This window comes from Pelodiscus sinensis, chromosome 22 (genome assembly GCF_052426305.1).
Source record: "Pelodiscus sinensis isolate ZL-2025 chromosome 22, ASM5242630v1, whole genome shotgun sequence".
Lineage (NCBI taxonomy): Eukaryota > Metazoa > Chordata > Testudines > Trionychidae > Pelodiscus > Pelodiscus sinensis.
Genome location: NC_143073.1, coordinates 4,767,377 through 4,785,621, shown reverse-complemented (window position 1 = coordinate 4,785,621; position 18,245 = coordinate 4,767,377). Strand labels below are relative to the sequence as shown.

The 18,245-nt window shown below is 49.0% G+C and overlaps 2 protein-coding genes across 3 annotated transcripts; one reads left to right on the top strand and one right to left on the bottom strand.

Moving 5' to 3' along the window:
* On the top strand, window positions 1-6,681 carry LOC142819722 (immunoglobulin alpha-2 heavy chain-like). Its single transcript, XM_089772708.1, has 5 exons — window positions 1-58; window positions 339-668; window positions 2,110-2,421; window positions 3,468-3,578; window positions 6,602-6,681. The coding sequence occupies exons 1-5, from the start codon at window positions 16-18 to the stop codon at window positions 6,679-6,681; spliced, it is 876 nt and encodes a 291-aa protein (XP_089628834.1). The 5' UTR covers window positions 1-15.
* LOC112545010 (immunoglobulin kappa light chain-like) lies at window positions 5,604-16,908 on the bottom strand. Of its 2 annotated transcripts, none has more exons than XM_075907677.2 (6): window positions 16,787-16,908; window positions 15,850-16,167; window positions 12,710-13,018; window positions 10,534-10,632; window positions 10,398-10,447; window positions 5,604-8,847 (listed from the first exon to the last, which is right to left on the bottom strand). In XM_075907677.2, exons 1-6 carry the CDS (start codon window positions 16,827-16,829, stop codon window positions 8,803-8,805), a joined length of 864 nt encoding a protein of 287 aa, XP_075763792.2. In that variant the 5' UTR covers window positions 16,830-16,908; the 3' UTR covers window positions 5,604-8,802. The 2 variants fall into 2 exon arrangements, with proteins under 2 accessions (XP_075763792.2, XP_075763793.2); XM_075907678.2 differs by having other exon boundaries at window positions 10,534-10,629.
* Between the last annotated feature and the right edge of the window lie 1,337 nt (window positions 16,909-18,245).

The window sequence follows — 18,245 nt, the reverse complement described above, 5'->3', positions numbered from 1 at the left end:
TGTCCGACTCTTTTTATGAAGATGAACTTTGCCGAGTACCTGGTTTTCTCTTCCTTAGGTAAAACTTCTGCTTTGGAAACTTGAGCTTTGGAATTCAGAAAACTGCCGCTCAACAGCACACCGGTGTGGAATATCTATGATAAGTTTAGAAACTTGATGGATTTTAATTGCATTTCCATTTACTTGTACAAATTAATAGCAGGATTTTTTTTTATCATTTAGGCTGCAGGGGATAGATGTTCTCAGATGAAGTAATTTCTATTGCTGTCCTACCCGTTTCTTCTGTTGCAGGTGGAGACCAGATGGAAACTGACCATAACCACGTTTTCTCTCTCCAGTGCTAGAAGTGCAGTTATTTCTGCACCAGCCTCAGCCGATCCAGTTTGTGGAAGTCGGTCACAGTGCAGAGATCCACTGTTCTTCCACTGAAAACTTGGAAGCGGGAGGGAATGTGTTTTGGTATCTGAGAAGGGAAGGAGAGACACCCACATGCATTAAGCGCTGTGTGGATGATCAAAATCTGAGTAAATTTGCTTGCAAACACAAACCACACAGCACGACGCTGGAAATCAGCAACATCCAACAGAATGAGTCTGGCATTTACTACTGTGCATATAGATACGTCAGCTACCTGATTTTCGGGAATGGATCCACACTGATTGTTGGAGGTAAGGACCCCTGCCTTGTTTAGGGAGGCTAATAACTTATTGACAAAGCATATTTCATGTTCCCATTGAAATGTGACAAGATAACAGAGCTATTGAAGAATGGTTAGAAGGAAAGCATACTGTGAGCCAGACAGAGCAGCTAAATGTTAAAGGCTGTCGGTACATAAGAGATATAATACACAAAAATTTGTTAACTAAACATGTAAAACTTGAAAGTGCTGAGGACACACTAATGAAGTGTCTCTAGAGTTTTCAAGGCACCCAGCTTGGGAATATTTCTAACTTAAGAGACATGATGGCATGAAACAATATTTTGAGTGAAACAGTGTTGAAGTAATTTATAAAATTGCACAATGTTGTTCCTTCTCATTAGTGCAGATACATATTGTGCTATGCGCTGGTTAGTGTGTGTATGGTGATTTCATATTTCCATCTTCAACAGATTTGTTCCTTTGAATTAATGGCCAAGGGTTATGTCTACACAGCAAGCCATTATTTTGAAATAATGTTGAGTTGGAGGAGTTCTTACTCTGACTCCTATAACCCTCATTTCATGAGGAGTAAAGGAAGTGGAAGGAAGAGTGTTCTTCCTTTGACTTCCTGCTGTGTAGACAGTGCCAAAAGATGAATTAAGCTATTTCGATTTAAGCTACTCAATTGACATAGCTGAAGTTGTACATCTTCATTCGACTTTTGCCCTGCTGTGTAGACATGCCCTTAGTGACAGACAGTCAGCAATGTTGCTCTATCTGTGTCGATCCCAAGATATCAGACACTGTGGATGAGGCAATATCTTACATAGCGCTCTTCTTCAGGGCTGGGAAATGTCCTTCTGACTCTATTTCCCAGGTCTGGAGAGCTCTATGTAAGCTTGAATGTTTGTCTCGCCCGCAGAAGTTTGTCCAGTAAAAGATTTTACTTCACCCACCGATTCTCTCCGGGTGCATCTACACTGCACTGTTATTGCCAGATAACTAGCATTATTTTGAGATAACAATGGGAGCGTCTACACAGCCACTCCCTTACTTTGAAACAATATCGAAATGATGGACTGCTTATTCTGAAATCTGTAAACCTCATTCTATGAACCTCTTTCAAATGGCTATTTCGCAATAAGGCATGTGTAGACGCTCCAATGCTGCTATTTTGAACTAGCCCCTCCACACGGCCATTCTAAGTTATTCCTCCCCACTGCCTCCTGGGGCTCTAAATTGAGATAGCACATCTGTATTAGGGGAGCCTGCCTCAGATTTATTTAGAGGCTTCCCTGCAGTGTAGACACACTATTTTGAAATAAGCTATTTTGGAATAATTATTCTGGAATAGTTTATTTCAAAACAAGCATGCACTGTAGCTGTAACGTTACTGAAAGATTCACATCTGTTATCAGGCTGCAGCTCACCTGATGATCACACTGACTTTTCCACTACCATTTGTTCAGACAGTTACACTGACAGCAGCGGGGTGTTGCTTCTGGTCCCATTTCCACACGGCAGCCACGGCGTAGGGACAGCACATTTGGCCTGTGTGGTCCATGGAGTGTCCGGTCCAGTCCATGTTTCCTGGAGCATTTCTGGGGAGCAGCAGGAACAGGGGCTGACGCGCTGGTTGAAGGCGAAGGATGGATCTTTAACGCTCGTGAATCACATCAGCGTCCCCTGGGACACCTGGGCCAGCGGGAAGATTTTCACCTGTGACGTCAAATTCAACTCTTCTGGCAGGAGTGTGAATGCGAGTGCCTGGTACCTTGTGGGTGAGTGATCTTGTATTGGATGCCAAGGGAGATTTGGATGTGAAATAGGAATGTGACCTGATCAGAGCTGCTTCAATGTGATTTCTCATTTCAGGAAGCTGGGATATTTTATGTCATGTTTAAAGGTGGGCAGGTTCATGGAGAATGTGGGGAAAGCTAAACTGAACCATTGGAGTGATTACAAAAGAATGTAGCTCTGATTTCTAGAGCAGCTTTCAGTTACATTATACCCAGACAGCATTGTAAATACTGAGATAAGAACATCTATGGAAGAAAAGTGATTTACGAGCCAGGATTACAAGTTAGGACGTAAGACCAGCCATACTGCATGAGAACAGTGGTCCATCCAGCCCAGTCTCCTGTCTTCTGACAGTGACCAATGCCAGGTGCCCCAAAGGGAATAATAGAACAGGGAAGCATCAAGTGATCCAAAGGCTAAGGACAGCATCTCTGCTCCCCCTGGTTAATACTCCATGAATGTATCCAGTTCTTTTTTAAACTCTGCTATAATCTTGACCTTCACAAACATCCTCTGGCAAGGAGTTCCACAGATTGACTGTGTGTTGTGTAAAGAAATAATTCCTCTTGTTTGTTTTGCCTCTCGCAACATCTTATCGCGTTAGCCACGGTGACTTTTCTGGTCCTCTTACTATCGTTTTTTTAAATTTGGGGTATAGATTTAAGTTGAGCCTCCTTTGTGGTATATTTTAAAAAGTTCCCATGCAGCTTGCAGGGATTTCACATTTGGCACTTTTAATATCTATTTAACTAACTTCCTCATTTCTGTGTACTTCCCATTTCTGAAAGTTAATGTGACCATGAGGGGCTGCTGTGGTGTCCTTCCTCCCTCCTCCCCTCCCGTACCCCCTCCCCCAGGGATGTTAAATTGAATTATATTCTGGCCACCATTACCAAGCGATTCAGCTACAATCACTTCTTGCACTAGATCCCACGCTTCACTTAGAACTGAATCGAGTTTAATGAAAAGGTTCCAAAGTGATTCTCTCCGCTCCTGACATGTTTGCTGGTGTCTTCTTCCTCCACAGCCCATCCCAGCTGGTGTGTGCCACAGATGGTGCGCTACACCGTGGCCTTTTTCCTGGTGGGATTCACTGTGTCTCTGAGCCTGGCCTGGAGTCATTGCTGTTCCAATTCAGGTAATTAGCACTCTACAGGCCATGTCTGTGCGGGAACCTAGCAGCAGCCCTACTGATCACACCATCACAACATTTGAAAACCGCTCTCCCCGTCCCTTCTATTTGTCCCATCTGAACATTTATTTCTCCCTACCCACCTGCAACACAGCAACTCTGCTGTAGAGAAGAGAGCTGAATTCAGCCCAGCCCAGTGCTTGGACCAGCTGTTGCAAATATGCACCGTAAGGAGAAATAAAAAACCTAGTTGTGAGTACTCTGGTAATCAGCTGGGCGGCATTGGAATCTCTCCTGAGCAGCGGCACAAGCACCCAGTTGACGGGGACCACTGCTCCCAGTGAAAAGGCAGGATAATCTGGGGGTGGGAATAAACTGATCTGAAAACAGCCAGTGAAGGGTGAAGTAAATTTTTAATTTCCTCTAATGAGCCATTGGCTAGTTCTTCAAAGTGAGTGAGTTCAGGGTGCAGACCAGGGATGGATAAGAGTTTAGCGGGACCCGGGGGAGCGCAATTTCACGTATGCGCCACAGCCAACAGGTAGTAGCGCATGCACGGGGCCTATTGAAGAGTGGGGCCTGGGGCAGCCACCTCGCTTACCCTGCCCTATATCTGCCGCTGGTGCAGTCAGTTCCAATGTCCCTGTAACTCTAAGGCTGGATTTGTCCTTTTCAACCTGTTTTGGAAGTCGAGTCGAATAGCAAACGCTGCAGACTCAGAGGAGTTCACGGGTGCATTAAAAATGGTCTGAATCCTCAGCTCATTTTTCAGCCAAGGGCTGAACATTCCAAGCAAGATCCCCGGGATGGGTTCTGTGCTCATCACGTGCCCTGTTGCCACAGAGGAATTTTCAATAAAATCTAACAATCTGTTTGAAATTGTAAGTAGCTGTTGTGACGGTTTGGCTGTTTGGCCGCATGGGGAGGTGTCTAACGTTATTAAATGTTGTCAAACAGGGTCAAACCATTTACACCCAATTGGAGTTTGAATAAAAGGCTCACGAGCAAGGAGCTGAGATGAGTGAAAGCGAAAAAGGGGAAGCTGTCGCTCTCAGGCGGATCCAAGCCTAGATGCTCACAGCTGTTTCACAGCTGATCTCAGTGACTGTAGCCAGCCTGTAAGGGGTTGGCTGCCTGTAACGGCTGTTGGTTTCTTTTTACTGTAGCTTTCGGCTCTGCATGTGGCTCCCTTCTAAAAGGTAACTGAAAATTAACCCACTGGTCCATGTAGACTTTCAACAGCAGGAAGTCAGATACAGACCCAGACCGACCCTTGAAGGTTGGGAGATTTCCTAGTGAGATATGCAGGCACCTTGGCCACATGTATGTGTGTTTATGGACAACGCCCACCCCTTTGAGGGCGTGTAGGGTCCCTCACAGCCGAAGCAGATCCTAAGGGGCACAGGAGTGCAGGAGCCTGTGTGTGGCTTACACACTCCCTGTGCGTCTCGGAGCTCGGCTCTCTGCTCAGTGTGACCCGGGGGAGGGGGCTGTCAGGGAGAGACTCTACTACCCTCCCCCCCCATTCCTCTGGACAACAGCCCCTGTGGGGTTGGGGGCCAGGTCTATAGAGACTGCTCCAGCCATGATGTCGGAACGGCAGCTGTAGAACGGTCCCACCACTGTTCTGTGAGCTGGGAGGGAGACTTTTGCTCCCCTCTTCTCCCTCCCACAAATGTCCTGAGCTCGGTTCCTCTGGCTGGGGGCTGGTGAGAGCGGCTGGGGTGCTCAGGGCCTGCCTTACTCACACAGGCAGGCACAGCAAACTCAGCCCCTCATACATGCAAATTCCTGCCCAGACCCTGCACCCCTCTCCCCCCCCCCAGCCTCCTGCCTTGAACTCCCTCTTGCACTGCAAATTTCTTGACCGCAGCCGTAGCTCCCTGCACCCCACAGGCCCCATCCCAGCCCCACCGCAGAGACTGCACCCCCAATCGGAGGTCTCCCCAAACCTCCTGCCTCAACTCACAGCACCCTCCTGCACAATGATCTCATTTTTGGCCCCACCCTAGGGCCTGGAGTGACCCACAACATCTAATAGCCCTGGCTCTGCATCAGAGTGAATTCTGTCCTGGAGAAGAGACGTAAATCTAAGTGTTGGGAGCAATTTTTAATGGTGATATGACGTCCATTTTGATTCACCAACTCCATTTTGTGAAGCTCGCTTTGAAGTAAACAAGAACTGGCTCAAACTGGCTTTTCCTGCCAGAAGGACTAAAACTGACTTTTACCTCAGGAGTGTGCACAACCTGCTCCTGTCAATCATTCCATTTTCCCGCCATCAGATGAACAAAAGGCCTGCCCCCTGCAGGGACGGGGCTCACTCTCGCTGACACCAGAGAGAGTTGCTGTGGTGATTTCCACTACTTCCCACAGCAAAGGCTTTGGTTTGGTATCTGGGATACACCAGACCGTATCCTCAACTACTTTGAGAGCCATCAAGCAGCATCTCCATTGGATTTCAACATATCTGTGGGGAAGACCCAGAGGCCGTGTGTGGATCAGAGAAGCTGTGCCAGAAGACAGCAACGATTCCTCTCGCTCTCTGTGGCGAAGGCCCAGAGCAGCATTCAGGAACCGTATCCCAGACCTTGTCCTTTATCTAGTCATCATACATGGGACCACCCTAGAGCTCCTCCCTGAAGGCTTCCAAATAGCCGGATGGTCTGAGGTCCTAGGCGTCAGCTGTCCACAGTGACTACCATCTGAAATTATAATGTTTTATTTACCCTATTATTTCTTTTCTTTCCTTTTTGGCTGTGGGGAGGATTATTCTTATTGAAGTTGCTAATTGCTATTGTTTACTGTTGTATTATATGCTGTATGCCTTTCAATGTTTAATAGATGGGTTAACTTTATTTCGGAGTCTATTGTTATTTCAATTCGGCCCATAATCCGCTGGTGAGAGATACAGCATTGCCAGGGAACCTCACTTCTGGTGACAGGAACAATTAACATCCAACTAGATTCAAAATGAATCATTATTGTTGCTGAGTTCCTGGGTAACATAATGCCCCATGGACCTGCAGGCAATGCACTAATGGCAGCTGGTGGAATGGAGGTGTCAGCCCAGACTGTGAGTTCAGAGAAGTGGCGATGGAAGTGGTGATAGTGCAAGCAAACTCACTTCCTTTCTTTGCACATAACAAGCAGGAGACTTACACACCTGTGGAATTCTCCCGGCCTGCCCTCCCACACACACACCTTTCCCTCCCTGTTTCCCACAGTTCAGACGTTCATTTCATGCTGCTTGGGTGCCCTGTGTTTACAGTGTTTAATAATAAAATTAATGTGTTTCACAGCAGTCTTTATTACATTACATGAAAGCAAGCAAGCGTACCCCAGCACAGCTACGGTCACGTAGCACTAAGCACAGTGCATGGACCAATGGGAATAAACCCCTCCCAAGGCAGCCACTGCACTCCCAGGAATAGCAACAAGTTTTACCAACTTTCAGTATCAAATTGCTGCCTCAAGGCATCCCTGATCCTTACAGCCCTGCCTTGTGCTCCTTTAATAGCCCTGGTCTCAGGCTGTTCAAACCTGGCCTCCGGGCACTGTGGTTCAGTGGTCCAGCCCTGAGTGAAGCTTCCGTTCCCAAATATTATGGAGGGTACAGCACACGGCTATAATCATAGGGATGTTGTCATTAGCAAGTCCAGCCTCCCATGCAAACATCACCAGCAGGCTTTCAAACAGTGAAAAGCACACGCCACAGTCCTCCTCCACCTGCTCAGCCTGTAACTGAACCGCTCCCTGCTGCTATCAAGGCTCCCTGTGTACTGTTTCATCAGCCACAGCATGAAGCGGTAGGCAAGGTCTCCAAGGATCACAGTGGGCATTTCCATTTGATCTTCTGGTCTGGGAGGGAAGTCCCCGCTTGCAGGTTCCCAAACAGGCCCATTTTCCGAAAGATGCACGTGTCATGCACCTTTCTGCAGCAGCCTGCATTAATGTTCCTGAAACACTCACAGTGATCCACAAATGCCTGCAGAACCATGAAGAAATACCCCTTGGTTGCAGGAGCGGCTTGAGGCCGGCTGCAGCAGCTGGCGCCCCAGGCGGAGCGCACGATTGGCGCCCCCACGCACAGGGCGGTCAATGGACTGATGTCGTTGGGGGCGCCCCGGGCACCCCCGTGACGTCATCATCGGGTGCCCCAGGTGGCGGCGCCTTAGGCGGCAGCCAAGTCCGCCTATAGCCACGGGCCGCCCCTGCTTGGTTGTTCTCAGAGGTTGGATGGTCTGATGCCAGAAGTGGAATGGGCGTGTGATCTCTCGCCCCTCTGCAGCTTGGGAAGCCCATCCGTGCAAAGCCATCCACAGTTTCATGCACGTTTCCGTCGGCATGAGTCTAACGGTCGACTTGCCCACTCCAAACTGATTGGCAACTGAGTGAAAGCTGTCTGGAGATGCCAGCATCCACGGTGCGATCTCCACTTGCATCTCCACTGGCAAGGCAGCTCTTACACACGGGTCCTTGCGCCGCAGGGTGGGGGCACGCCTAGCACAGAGTCCCAAGAAAGTGACTTTCCTCCTCTGAAAGTTCTGCAGCCGCTGTGCATCCTCCCCGGCTTGCATGATGCTGGGATCCCACCATTCTGTGCTTGTTTCCCGAGCACCAAAGCAACATCCCACTGGGGGCCGTGAAGGTCACCAAAAAAATCTTTTGTTGTGCGAACGCCACATGGATGCCTCATCGTCACCTTGCAGCTTCAGGAACAACGCAACTGCCATTCGTGCCCTGTTAGTGAGACCTCGCGTCATTTTGACCAACAGCTGGGGATCCATTCCTGCAGACCGAGAAGGCAGAACACGCAGCACAAAAGCCGTTGAAAGATGGCGCCAAATGCGGACAGAAGTGCAGGGGTTGCTGGGATGCGCAGCAATGCACCATGGGGAATTTGGACAGGACCCAGTAGGCCTTGCGCCTCCGCACAAACCTCTGTGTCAGAGGAGGTGCTGTGTGGGGCAGCTACCCAGAATGCACCACTCCAAAGGCACTGAAAGTGCTGCGAGTGTGACCAAGCTAAGGTGCTGGCGGCTTAGAGTATGAACACTAAACAGCAGTTCACTGTTGCGCTCCAAGAGCAGCATTGTAATGTCCAGTGCTTTCCATCCTCCGGTGTAAACGTGGCACGTGACTCTCACTTTCTCTTTCCTTTCTTTTTTTTTTTTCTCTTCATCTCTTGTTTTAAAAAATACAAACTACTTTTGTGAGATGGCAGCAGTTAAAAGGGAGCATTTCTGTTGTGTGTCAGAGTCGCGTATTCCGTCTGAAATAGAGAATGGAAAGATCTGCTTGTCACGTTATTGGATTTTAAGGGGAGCAGCCAGATCACTACTACATGCACAGGTGGAGGGGGTGTTTGCCCTAAAGTCTATACAAAGGGGGCCATGTGAGGTGTCAAATGAAAGATTATGTTCTACTGATTCTATGTATGCTACTCGTGTACTTGTATGATGTCTATATGTGGAGTTATTATGAATATGGACTCTGTGCTGGTATTGTGAATGTTCTCTGCTGTAAGAAAGGAATGTCCAATAAATGACTATGCTAATTAGCACGGGCCCAATGACAATGGCTCTCAAGGTGGCCAATACACACCTGAGGAATGCATCTGGAAGCCTGCAGACCAGTCAGTATCTAATGGCGGCTGCCAGCATGTGAAACACAGACAGATAACTTGACCTTATGACCAGCTCTGGTTTGGGAGACACCAGAGATATATAAATGCCATGAGGCGGACTCCATCTTGTCCTTAATCTTGCTACTGATCCCAGATGCAGCCTTGCGAGGGACAGAGAGCCGTGAAGCAGGGGCAGATGACCATTTTGCGGGGCCCCGGGCAGCGTAATTTCGCGGGGCCCCCCCTTTGCCACGGCTCATGTGCAGTGACGCCATGCGCATGCGTGGGGCTTTTTAAAGCGCGGGGCCCGGGGCCGCTGCCCCGTTCGCCCTGCCCTATATCCGCCCCTGCCGTGAAGGATTGCTGACCCATCCTGACATGGGATGTACATCAGAGACTTCTAAGCGAGCAGTCTGTAACATCTCTGCTAAGAACCTGCATCAAGAACTTGGTGATTGGTGCATGTAATCTCCTAAACAACCTTACTCTCATCCTTTTCTTTCTTTTGTTAATAACCATTTAGATTGTAGATTCTAAAGGATTGTCTCAGCGTGCTCTTGTGGGTAAGATCTAAAGTGTAAATTGACTGGGAATCTGTGGCTGGTTCTTTGTGACCAGGAGAACCGATTCGGGGTAGGTGAGATTGGGTTCTATAACCCCTCACCTGTGTGTAAGGCCCAGGGCTGATTGTGGCACAGGGAGAGCTGGAGTGTCTGAGGGGTTTTGCTCATGAGGCTTCCTGCTGGCCAGATGGGCAGCTGGAGAGCTCGGTGTGACTGGTTTGTGGCCTGTTTGGGGAAGGTCTCCAGTCTAGGGCTGTAAGCAGCCCTGGTTTTGAGCAATTCGCCCTGAGCGGATGCCCTCAGCAGTGCCCAGACCCGGCCCGGTCTGTCACTGGTGTTATGAAAAAATTCCAGCATTAGAGAAGAATTCAAGGTATATCAGATCAGTGGAGCAGAGTTCTCTTTGTCCCCCTCTGTTGTCTTTTGTCCTGGGTGCCAGGTGTCATTTGGTGGTGTGTGATATGCCAACAGCCCTACACAACACTGCTGCTAGAAGAACAAAGGAAACCTCAGAGAATTTAGGAGGCATGGTGTGGACATGAGGGTTGGACACTGGCCAGGACTTTGGTTCTATTCCCCTGTGGTTAAAATGCTGTAGCTTACTGATGTGACAGATGCTGAAAACCAACTTACCTGCGGTACCTGCCTCATCGGTATGGGGTTCTCTCTTGGGACAGCTCTTCCTGAGGGATGAAACAGACAAAGGTACAGTTACAGGGATGTGTGGTGAGTGACTGTTTTACAGGAGAGAGAGTTTTGACTGAGTTACCTCTGGTCAGGCGCTTTCTCCAGAGCAAGATCAAGAGCTGGATCAGGAGCAGGATGAAAATACAGGGCAACCCAGCGTAGAACACAATCCTACAGTCTGCTGCAGAGAGAAGAGAGACCGAGAAGAGAAAACATGGGCTGCTGTTCTCTATGTCCCATGCAACACCATGAGCTAAGGGAGGTCTTTTCCCCAAAGCACCACACCTGTTGTTCGGTGGTCCGGGGCAGTGGTTCTGAAGCCAGGGTATAAGTACCCATAGGGGTAAATCAACTCATCTAGCTATTTGCCGAGTTTTACCGCAGGCTAAATAAAAACGTTCGCAAAGTCAGTTCAAAGTGAAATTTCATACAGAGAGCAACATGGTAAAACAACGCTCTACAGCAAGGCTACTCAACACGCAGCTTGTGGGCTGCATGCAGTCTGTTTGTTTGTGGCCCGGGGTACAGTTTGGGTTTACACAGGGCTCAACACGTGGCCCATGGTAGGGGCCCAAACAAAAATGGTAGCCAATAGAATGGTCTTCTGTAGATACTCGTTTTAGTAGTTAAATTCCTGGACTGTCATTGCTCATTAAAAGTGCTATCATATGGGTGGAAATCAGGTAAATATTGCATTTTATTAATATCAGCAGAACTGACTTTTTAAATGGGGCCTGCGTGTTGTGTAGTCTTGCCTTAATCTTTGTCTTCATGCCCGTCAGCGTGAAAGATGCTAGTTGCATAAATTTGCATATATATTTGCATGAATATGCAATCACACTTAAGTTGCAACCCTTGGCATGTAATGTGAGTATCATGTGGCCCCTGGGGCTTCCAAAGTGGAGTAGCCCTGCTCTACAGGATGAACTGAAGTGTAAGTCCAGTGTGTATATCCCGATTGATTTCTCATTCTCTGGTAAAGTGAGCAAGTCAGCCACTACTCAGTAGCAGAGCAGACCAACACTTGGGTATGTTTCTCTGTGATCGTGTGAGCAGGGCGTTTTAAGGGAGGTGTAACTCGGGGCTGCGTGAGAGAAATCCGGCTCCTGAGAGGGGCCTGGTGTTATGGGAAGATTGAGAGTCACTGCTCCGTGGCAGGCTGGCTGGCTGTATGTGGAGGGCAAGGAGCCTGAGAAAACCAGGGAGAGGGACCTTGCAAAGCAATCTCTCGTGGGTATTGTGTCTCTTCTCTGCCTCCCGCCCCCCAGGAGTCCTGTCGGGGCGAATCTTCAAGTTCCATGGTCAGATCACAGGTGGGTTCTCTTTCCCAGCACAAATGTGTGTAAATGCCGGGGCAATTAGGCAGCGACCCAGGCTTTGGGAAGGCTGGACAGGCCTGTCTTGTGGTCTTGACGGGCTCATCTGCACAAAAATGTTGCCCCTGTCACTTTGCCGGCACAGCTTCTCCTGATTGAGGAACTGGAATCGGCGGGGCCGGCGTAAGGCCCTTTCCTACCAGGGTCATCCGCGCCGAGGCTGTTCCTGGCATAACTACGTCATCAACAGTTCACAGCACAGCCCCGCGAGATCCCCTGGAACCGCTGAGCCCAGCCCTAATGCTTCCAGCCTGCCCGGGCCATTGTCCCATGGAGCCATTTCAGCCTGAGACGCCCCGGTCCTGCCATGGCTGCGATAGGATCAAGTTATTTACAAGGGGTGGCTTGGACTCCTAGCAGTCGGCGATGGAGATGACCCTGTTCCACTAGGTGCCCTCTAGCTCCCCCCAACCCCTTCAGGGTTGTTCCCTGCGTAATAGTCACTAGTGCTTTGTCCAGTCCCCTTTCTAAGGTCTTCCTACCCGCACCAGGGCATCTACTTCCTTATCTGTTAGCTAGTTCTGCCCTTCGGCTCTCCCTAATTGACCCTTCTAGGGCCTGGCTGTGCTCCCTTGGAGGGGAAGGTTTGGGCTGCTTGACCAGACACCCACGTCTCATGCCTGGGGGTTGGAATGTAAAGGTTTATAGATCTGGGGCGGGGAGGTGGATGATGAGGAAGGAACCAGAACTGCCCCACCCTTCAAGCCCCCTCTCTATGGCTTCCCAACCTCCCCTCACTCCCATCAGTTACCCTTCACCTGAGCTGTTCATTTTTCTAGCCTAGAGTGGCTGTCGCTGACACATGGTGCCCAGATGCCACGGTGAGGGGCGTAGGATAAGTGCCCAGGAAGGCAGGTGAGGTTGGATGACACGATACTGGACCTGTTTCCTTGGTGACGGTAGTGCTGATGTTTCTCCCTGTGCCGTTCTCCTTGGCTGTACAAGTGCAGTTCATCCCCTGGTTCCACCACTCGGACAGGATAGTCGTTAGGCTCCAGACGCTGAAGACCCCATCCCCGTCTATGGCTCCGGCATCCATCTGGCCCGCCAAGTCCCCCTCCCCGGTGTCCCAGAGAATGCTCCAGGGGGGAGCGAAATCCGAGAGAAGGCAAAGAAGAGGCACGTCATGGAAAAGCTCAGCATCTCCCAGGTCGGAGGGCACCAGGACGGAAAGTCTTGGCTCGGAGGCATCTAAAAGAGAGTTTGATTTGGTACACAACACAAAGGAAAGGCTAGTCAGTCTGGCGGTGAGTATACCAGACCGGGAGTCAGGTCCTATGAGATTTAGTCCCAGCCCTGCCTTGCAGTGTGACCTTGGAGACAAATTCACCTCCCCTGCATCTGTGCCTCAGTTTCTCCAACTGCAAAATGAGGGCAATGATCATTGCAAGGTACCTTGAGCTCTAGTTATGGATTCTTCCTGGTTGAGGAGCCGTTCTGGCTTCGTCTCAGAGGGGAAGCGAAGTTAGTCAGTCTCTGAAAAAACAACGAGGAGTCCTATGGCACCTTACAGAGTGACTGATTTATTGGGGCACCAGCATTCCTGGGTAAAAACCACTTTGTCAGCTGCATGGAGTGGCAATCCCAGCGTTAGGGATATATATACACACATACCACTGCCATACCAAGGGAAGCATATGCTAGTAGATACACACACACTACCTGTTAGAGGATTTACCTGGCGTAGCTGGGGTACTTGTGAGGACTCAGCACAGAAATGGGGGAGGCGCAGGTGTCAGGGCAGGGAACTGGATTGGGTTGGAGGAAGTTGGCACCAGCTAGCTACTCTGTTCCCAGTGGGGTCATTCGACAGCGTGACCATTGCTGCCAGCAGACCTGTCCCTTCCCATTTGATTAGAAACAATCCCATTCCAGGCCCCGCACCTTGTTCTGGCACAACCAAACCTTGCCCTTGCTTCAATTTAAAGCTGCCTATCAAATTTGGTGGTCCTACTGCTTACCATTTAGGAGCAGTTCTTGAACACGCACATGCACACACATGTAACTATATACAGTACATATATTTTTCTTACACATATATTTGTATGTATATAGCTCTCTACCAGCACCGGCCCGAGCCATTTTTGCACCCCGGGCAGTGGGCGCACGGTGCAGGCGCGGCCCTGTCCCCGGGCGCGTGGCACTCCTTACAACTGCAATCAGGCGCCCTCCATAGGTTGGCGCCCTGGACAGCTGCCTGGCTAGCCCCCCCTTAATCCCTGTGAGAGCCCTGCTCTCTACCCCTGTGATTTCCTCTCCATGCATCTGATGAAGTGGTTTTTACCCACAAAAGCTTGTGCCCAGATAGATTTGTTATTCAATATGGTGCTATGGGACTCCTCGCTCTTTCTGCAGTCTTACTGACGCAGACCAGTCAAGCTAAATTGCCCTTTTCCATTCATCCCATAGATCTGAGGCACAGCCCCTAGTAGCTCCTGTAAGAAGGCCCAACCTTTTTTTTTTGTATGTGCACTGGTTGGAATTGTGAGGAAGTGGGGCGTTTGGGGGGCAGCAAAGGGGGGTTGCATGCAGAGGGGGGCACTCAGTGTCCCGGGATGTTACTGGTTTAATGTGGTGAGGGGACACACTCGGTTCTGGCCAAAGGGAGGCCAAAGGGCTGCAGAGCGGAGACTTTGGAGACCTGCCCAGCTGTTTCTAGCCAGGAGAGAACAATGGATGGAAGAGGGGAGAGAAGAAGAGAGGGACCTAGACAACCTGGTTACCGGGATAGAAGACAATGAACAGGGGAGGGGCTGTTGTAGAGGATAGTGGAGGCTCTGCTGGAAAAAGAGGACTTTGAATCTGGACAGAGGGGGAGCAGGCAGAGCCCCCCGGGCTGCAGGGCAGGGATGAGCTGGGCTGAGGGGGGGCCAGGCCCACAGGCCTGAGGGATCCTTTGCTGCATTCAAAGCTCAATAAACCCCCCTGCTTGATGCTGGCTGAGTCGCTCTGGTCTGGAGAGCAGGGCTGCACTAGTCCCTCTCGGCATGGTGGGCCCAGAGGTCCAGAGGGAGTGGACCCCCCACAGGAGCTCACAGCAGAGTGGGCGGCTGACGACCCTGAGAGGCGCCGTCCCGGAGGCGGGGGGCAGACCCCCCAGGTGCCACACTGGAGGGAGGGGTGCTGCCCAGGGACCGCGTGGGCAGGACCGGTGAGTCATGACAGGTATACACACACACACCGCGTGGGTCAAAACCACAGAGCTGTGCCTAGAGGTACGTTAAATTCGCCCCTGCATGTTGTACTCCGCCTCTTCAGACATTGACTGTTCGCCTGTGTGCACGGGGGGTGGGTGGAATCAATTAGCAGAGGTTGGGTGAATTCCGGCAAAACGAGACCGATTCACAATGAAGTCTGAAGAGGCTAGCGGGGCAGATACCCCACCTCCGAGGCTCAGGCAGCTTCGGTAAAACGATGGGGAAGAGGGACTAGCAAATCTGACTTCTACGTAGCTACGAAAAGGCAGGGGAATAACACTTCGCAGCGACACTGCGCTTTCCCATAGACCTCGGAGTGTTTTCCCACAGGGGCACCATTAGCCCCATGGTACAGCTGAGGAATCTGAGATGGAGAGACATGACAGGTCACCTCTTCATGAGAACTTAAGAGCGGCCACACTGGATCAGACCAAAGACCCATCTAGCCCAGTGTCCTGTCTGCCGACAGCGGCCAATGCCAGGCGCCCCAGAGGGAATGAACAGAACAGGCAATCAGCAAGTGATTCCTCCCCTGGCGCCCATTCCCAGCCTCTGACATAGGCTGGGGACACTGTTCCTACCCATCCTGGCTAACAGCCATTGATGGACCTAACCTCCATGATATGACTATTTTCCAGGTCTCCAAATTGCCCCCCCCCCCCCACCGGGTACTGGGTCACTGCCTGGAACACACTGCCTTCTCCCACAAATACCTACAGCTGAACACTGAAATGGAGATCAGTCACAGCCGTGCAAAACCAGGTAATTTTTCCATAGCACCCCCTAGCATTGATACACAATTATTTGGACGCATTAGAAACTTACCTGTGACAATTAGCCTGGTCCCATTCCCAAAGTCGGGGTGTATATAGGCATTAAGGCCACAGAAATACACCCCGGAGTCATCTCTTTGTACGTTGCTGATCATCAGAGAAAACCTGTTTGCTGAAATGTTCACTGTACTTGAGTATCTTCCATCTGACATTTCAATCCTTTGCAAACTTCCACTCGGCTGTTCCTTGTACCACAGAGCTCTCTGTCCTTGTAGGGAATGGCTACAATCCAGCTGTGCCTTCTGTCCAGGAGTCAGCCACATCTGGCCTGGACTTTGCTGAATTTGTATCCCTTCTTCTGAGGGAGCTACTGTGCAGGAGAAGAAAAGAGGGTGTTAATAGTGAGCACTGGAAAAGGTTCGGCTTTTGCGACACATTAGACAGAGTAGGTCATTGGAGAACAACAAGATGTACGTCTCCCTTAAAAAATTACTTTAAGTTGTCTCTGCTTCTAGTCAAAATCTGTGTTGGCATCCATGTAGCCTGTGCAGGAATTAATATAATGTAACAGCAGAAACACATCTCCGGGTGGAAGACTTTCAGTTCCTTTCCCTAATCACCCAACTATGCATTCCCACTCAAGCGTGATCAAATCAACGGTAACAAACGTCACTTAATTGTAAATGGGAGCCTTTTAACAACTTGTATTTCAAATTCTCTTTGCTCAGTCTGCAGAAAAATACCTCAGCCCCTATATAATACATCAGGAAGAGGAAATTTTTCACCCCAATTCAGGATATTAACCAGAAACTATTTTCAAGGTATAAACTATTTCATCACCTCTCTTAATACAAGACGTGATTTTCTCTTTCAGCAGATAAATATTAGTTAGAACTTTTTGGAACTGCAGAAGGTCCTGGAGCAGAAAGTTAACAAGTTTTAGTGTGGTGGAAAACAAGCATAAAATAAATCAGTCTTAAAATACTTACTGTGCAGATAGACTAGAATCATCCCAACTACCTGATGAGACATCTTGTGCCTTTCTTCAGTGAAGAATAGGTGGTGTCTGTCTCACAGCACCTGCTAGCTAATGGATTTCTTGATGAAAGACTTTGTCACGTGGAGAGGAAAATGTTCAATTTCCTCTTAAAGACCTATCGGGCAACATGCACGACAACAGAAGAGGGCCAAGATGTATTAATAACCCCACTCAAATCTTACTCTTAGTGCCAGCCGCGCAATCCTGGGAGGGGGAAAATTCCTTTGCTGCTAAAGTATGTCTACACTACAGAGTCTACACTGCAGAGTTTTGTCAGGAAAACGGCCGTTTTTCCGACGAAACTTGAGGAACGTCCACACTGCAATTGCATTCTTCCGCAAGAAAATCGAAAGAATGGAGGGGGTTTTCCGGCATTGGTAATCCTCTTTCTAGGAGAAAGAAGCCTTTTTTTTTTAATGAAAGAGCTCTTTCACAAAAAGGCATGTGGATGGGGAAGAAGAAGTTCTTTTGGAAGAAGAGGAAAAAGGAAAAAGCACAGGTGCCCTGGCGGCCACTCCATCCATAGCACTCACAGCTTACATGTGAGAAAAAGTCCATTCAGTCTGGACGCTCTCTTTTGAAAAAGCAGATCGCTTTTTCAATGTGCTTTTGCAGTGTGGACACTCTCCTCCAGAAGAAGTTTTTTCGAAAGATCTCTTCTGAAAAAAAGCTTCTTCCGAAAGAAGCCTACAGTCTAGACAGTCTTAGAGAAACTCAAGGTCAGAGGGAGTAACAACGTGGAGTGTATCTCAGGTGGAATATTTGTGTTAGTCTTGTTCTGGGCATCCAATTATTTGTTATGACTGCAGATGAGGTAAAATATTTTCTGTGCTTCAGGGATTTATAAGGTCAAATAGTATTAGCATCAATAAAATGGCAATAAACTCTCACTGAGGTATATGCAACCTGTGTTAAAATTGTGATTTATCACTGTAAATTTCAGGAGGTTTTCCTGGTCCTACTTCCTGTCTGCAGGGAAATGTGCAATTTGGGCCTAGCTAGAGCCAGTCTGGAAAGCGCTAGCCTAGAACAATGTGTGGGGAAAATCTGTGTCTCTCTCTTTTAAGGAGCAGCTTTGCCATTCTGTTTTTGGCTACTTTTTGTCATTGTTCTGTATTCTAAGAATAGAAGTCCTATTAAGCTATAGCCTCCCAGCATGCGAATATGGGTTTTTTTTATCTAGCTTTTCTATTTGTAGCCTGTCAACACAGCAGCCACCAAGAGGTATATTACATGATTTAAGCAAAGGATTTACGTAAACCAACCAACAGATTCGTTGGGCACTGAGGAAGTGGGGGATTAGCAAATAGAAAATTTGGCTTGAGCATTTAATTATTAGTTCAGACCAAGGAAGAGAGTGGGGTGTGGCCCAGTGGGAAAGGCATTGATGATTAAATATGAAAGTATGA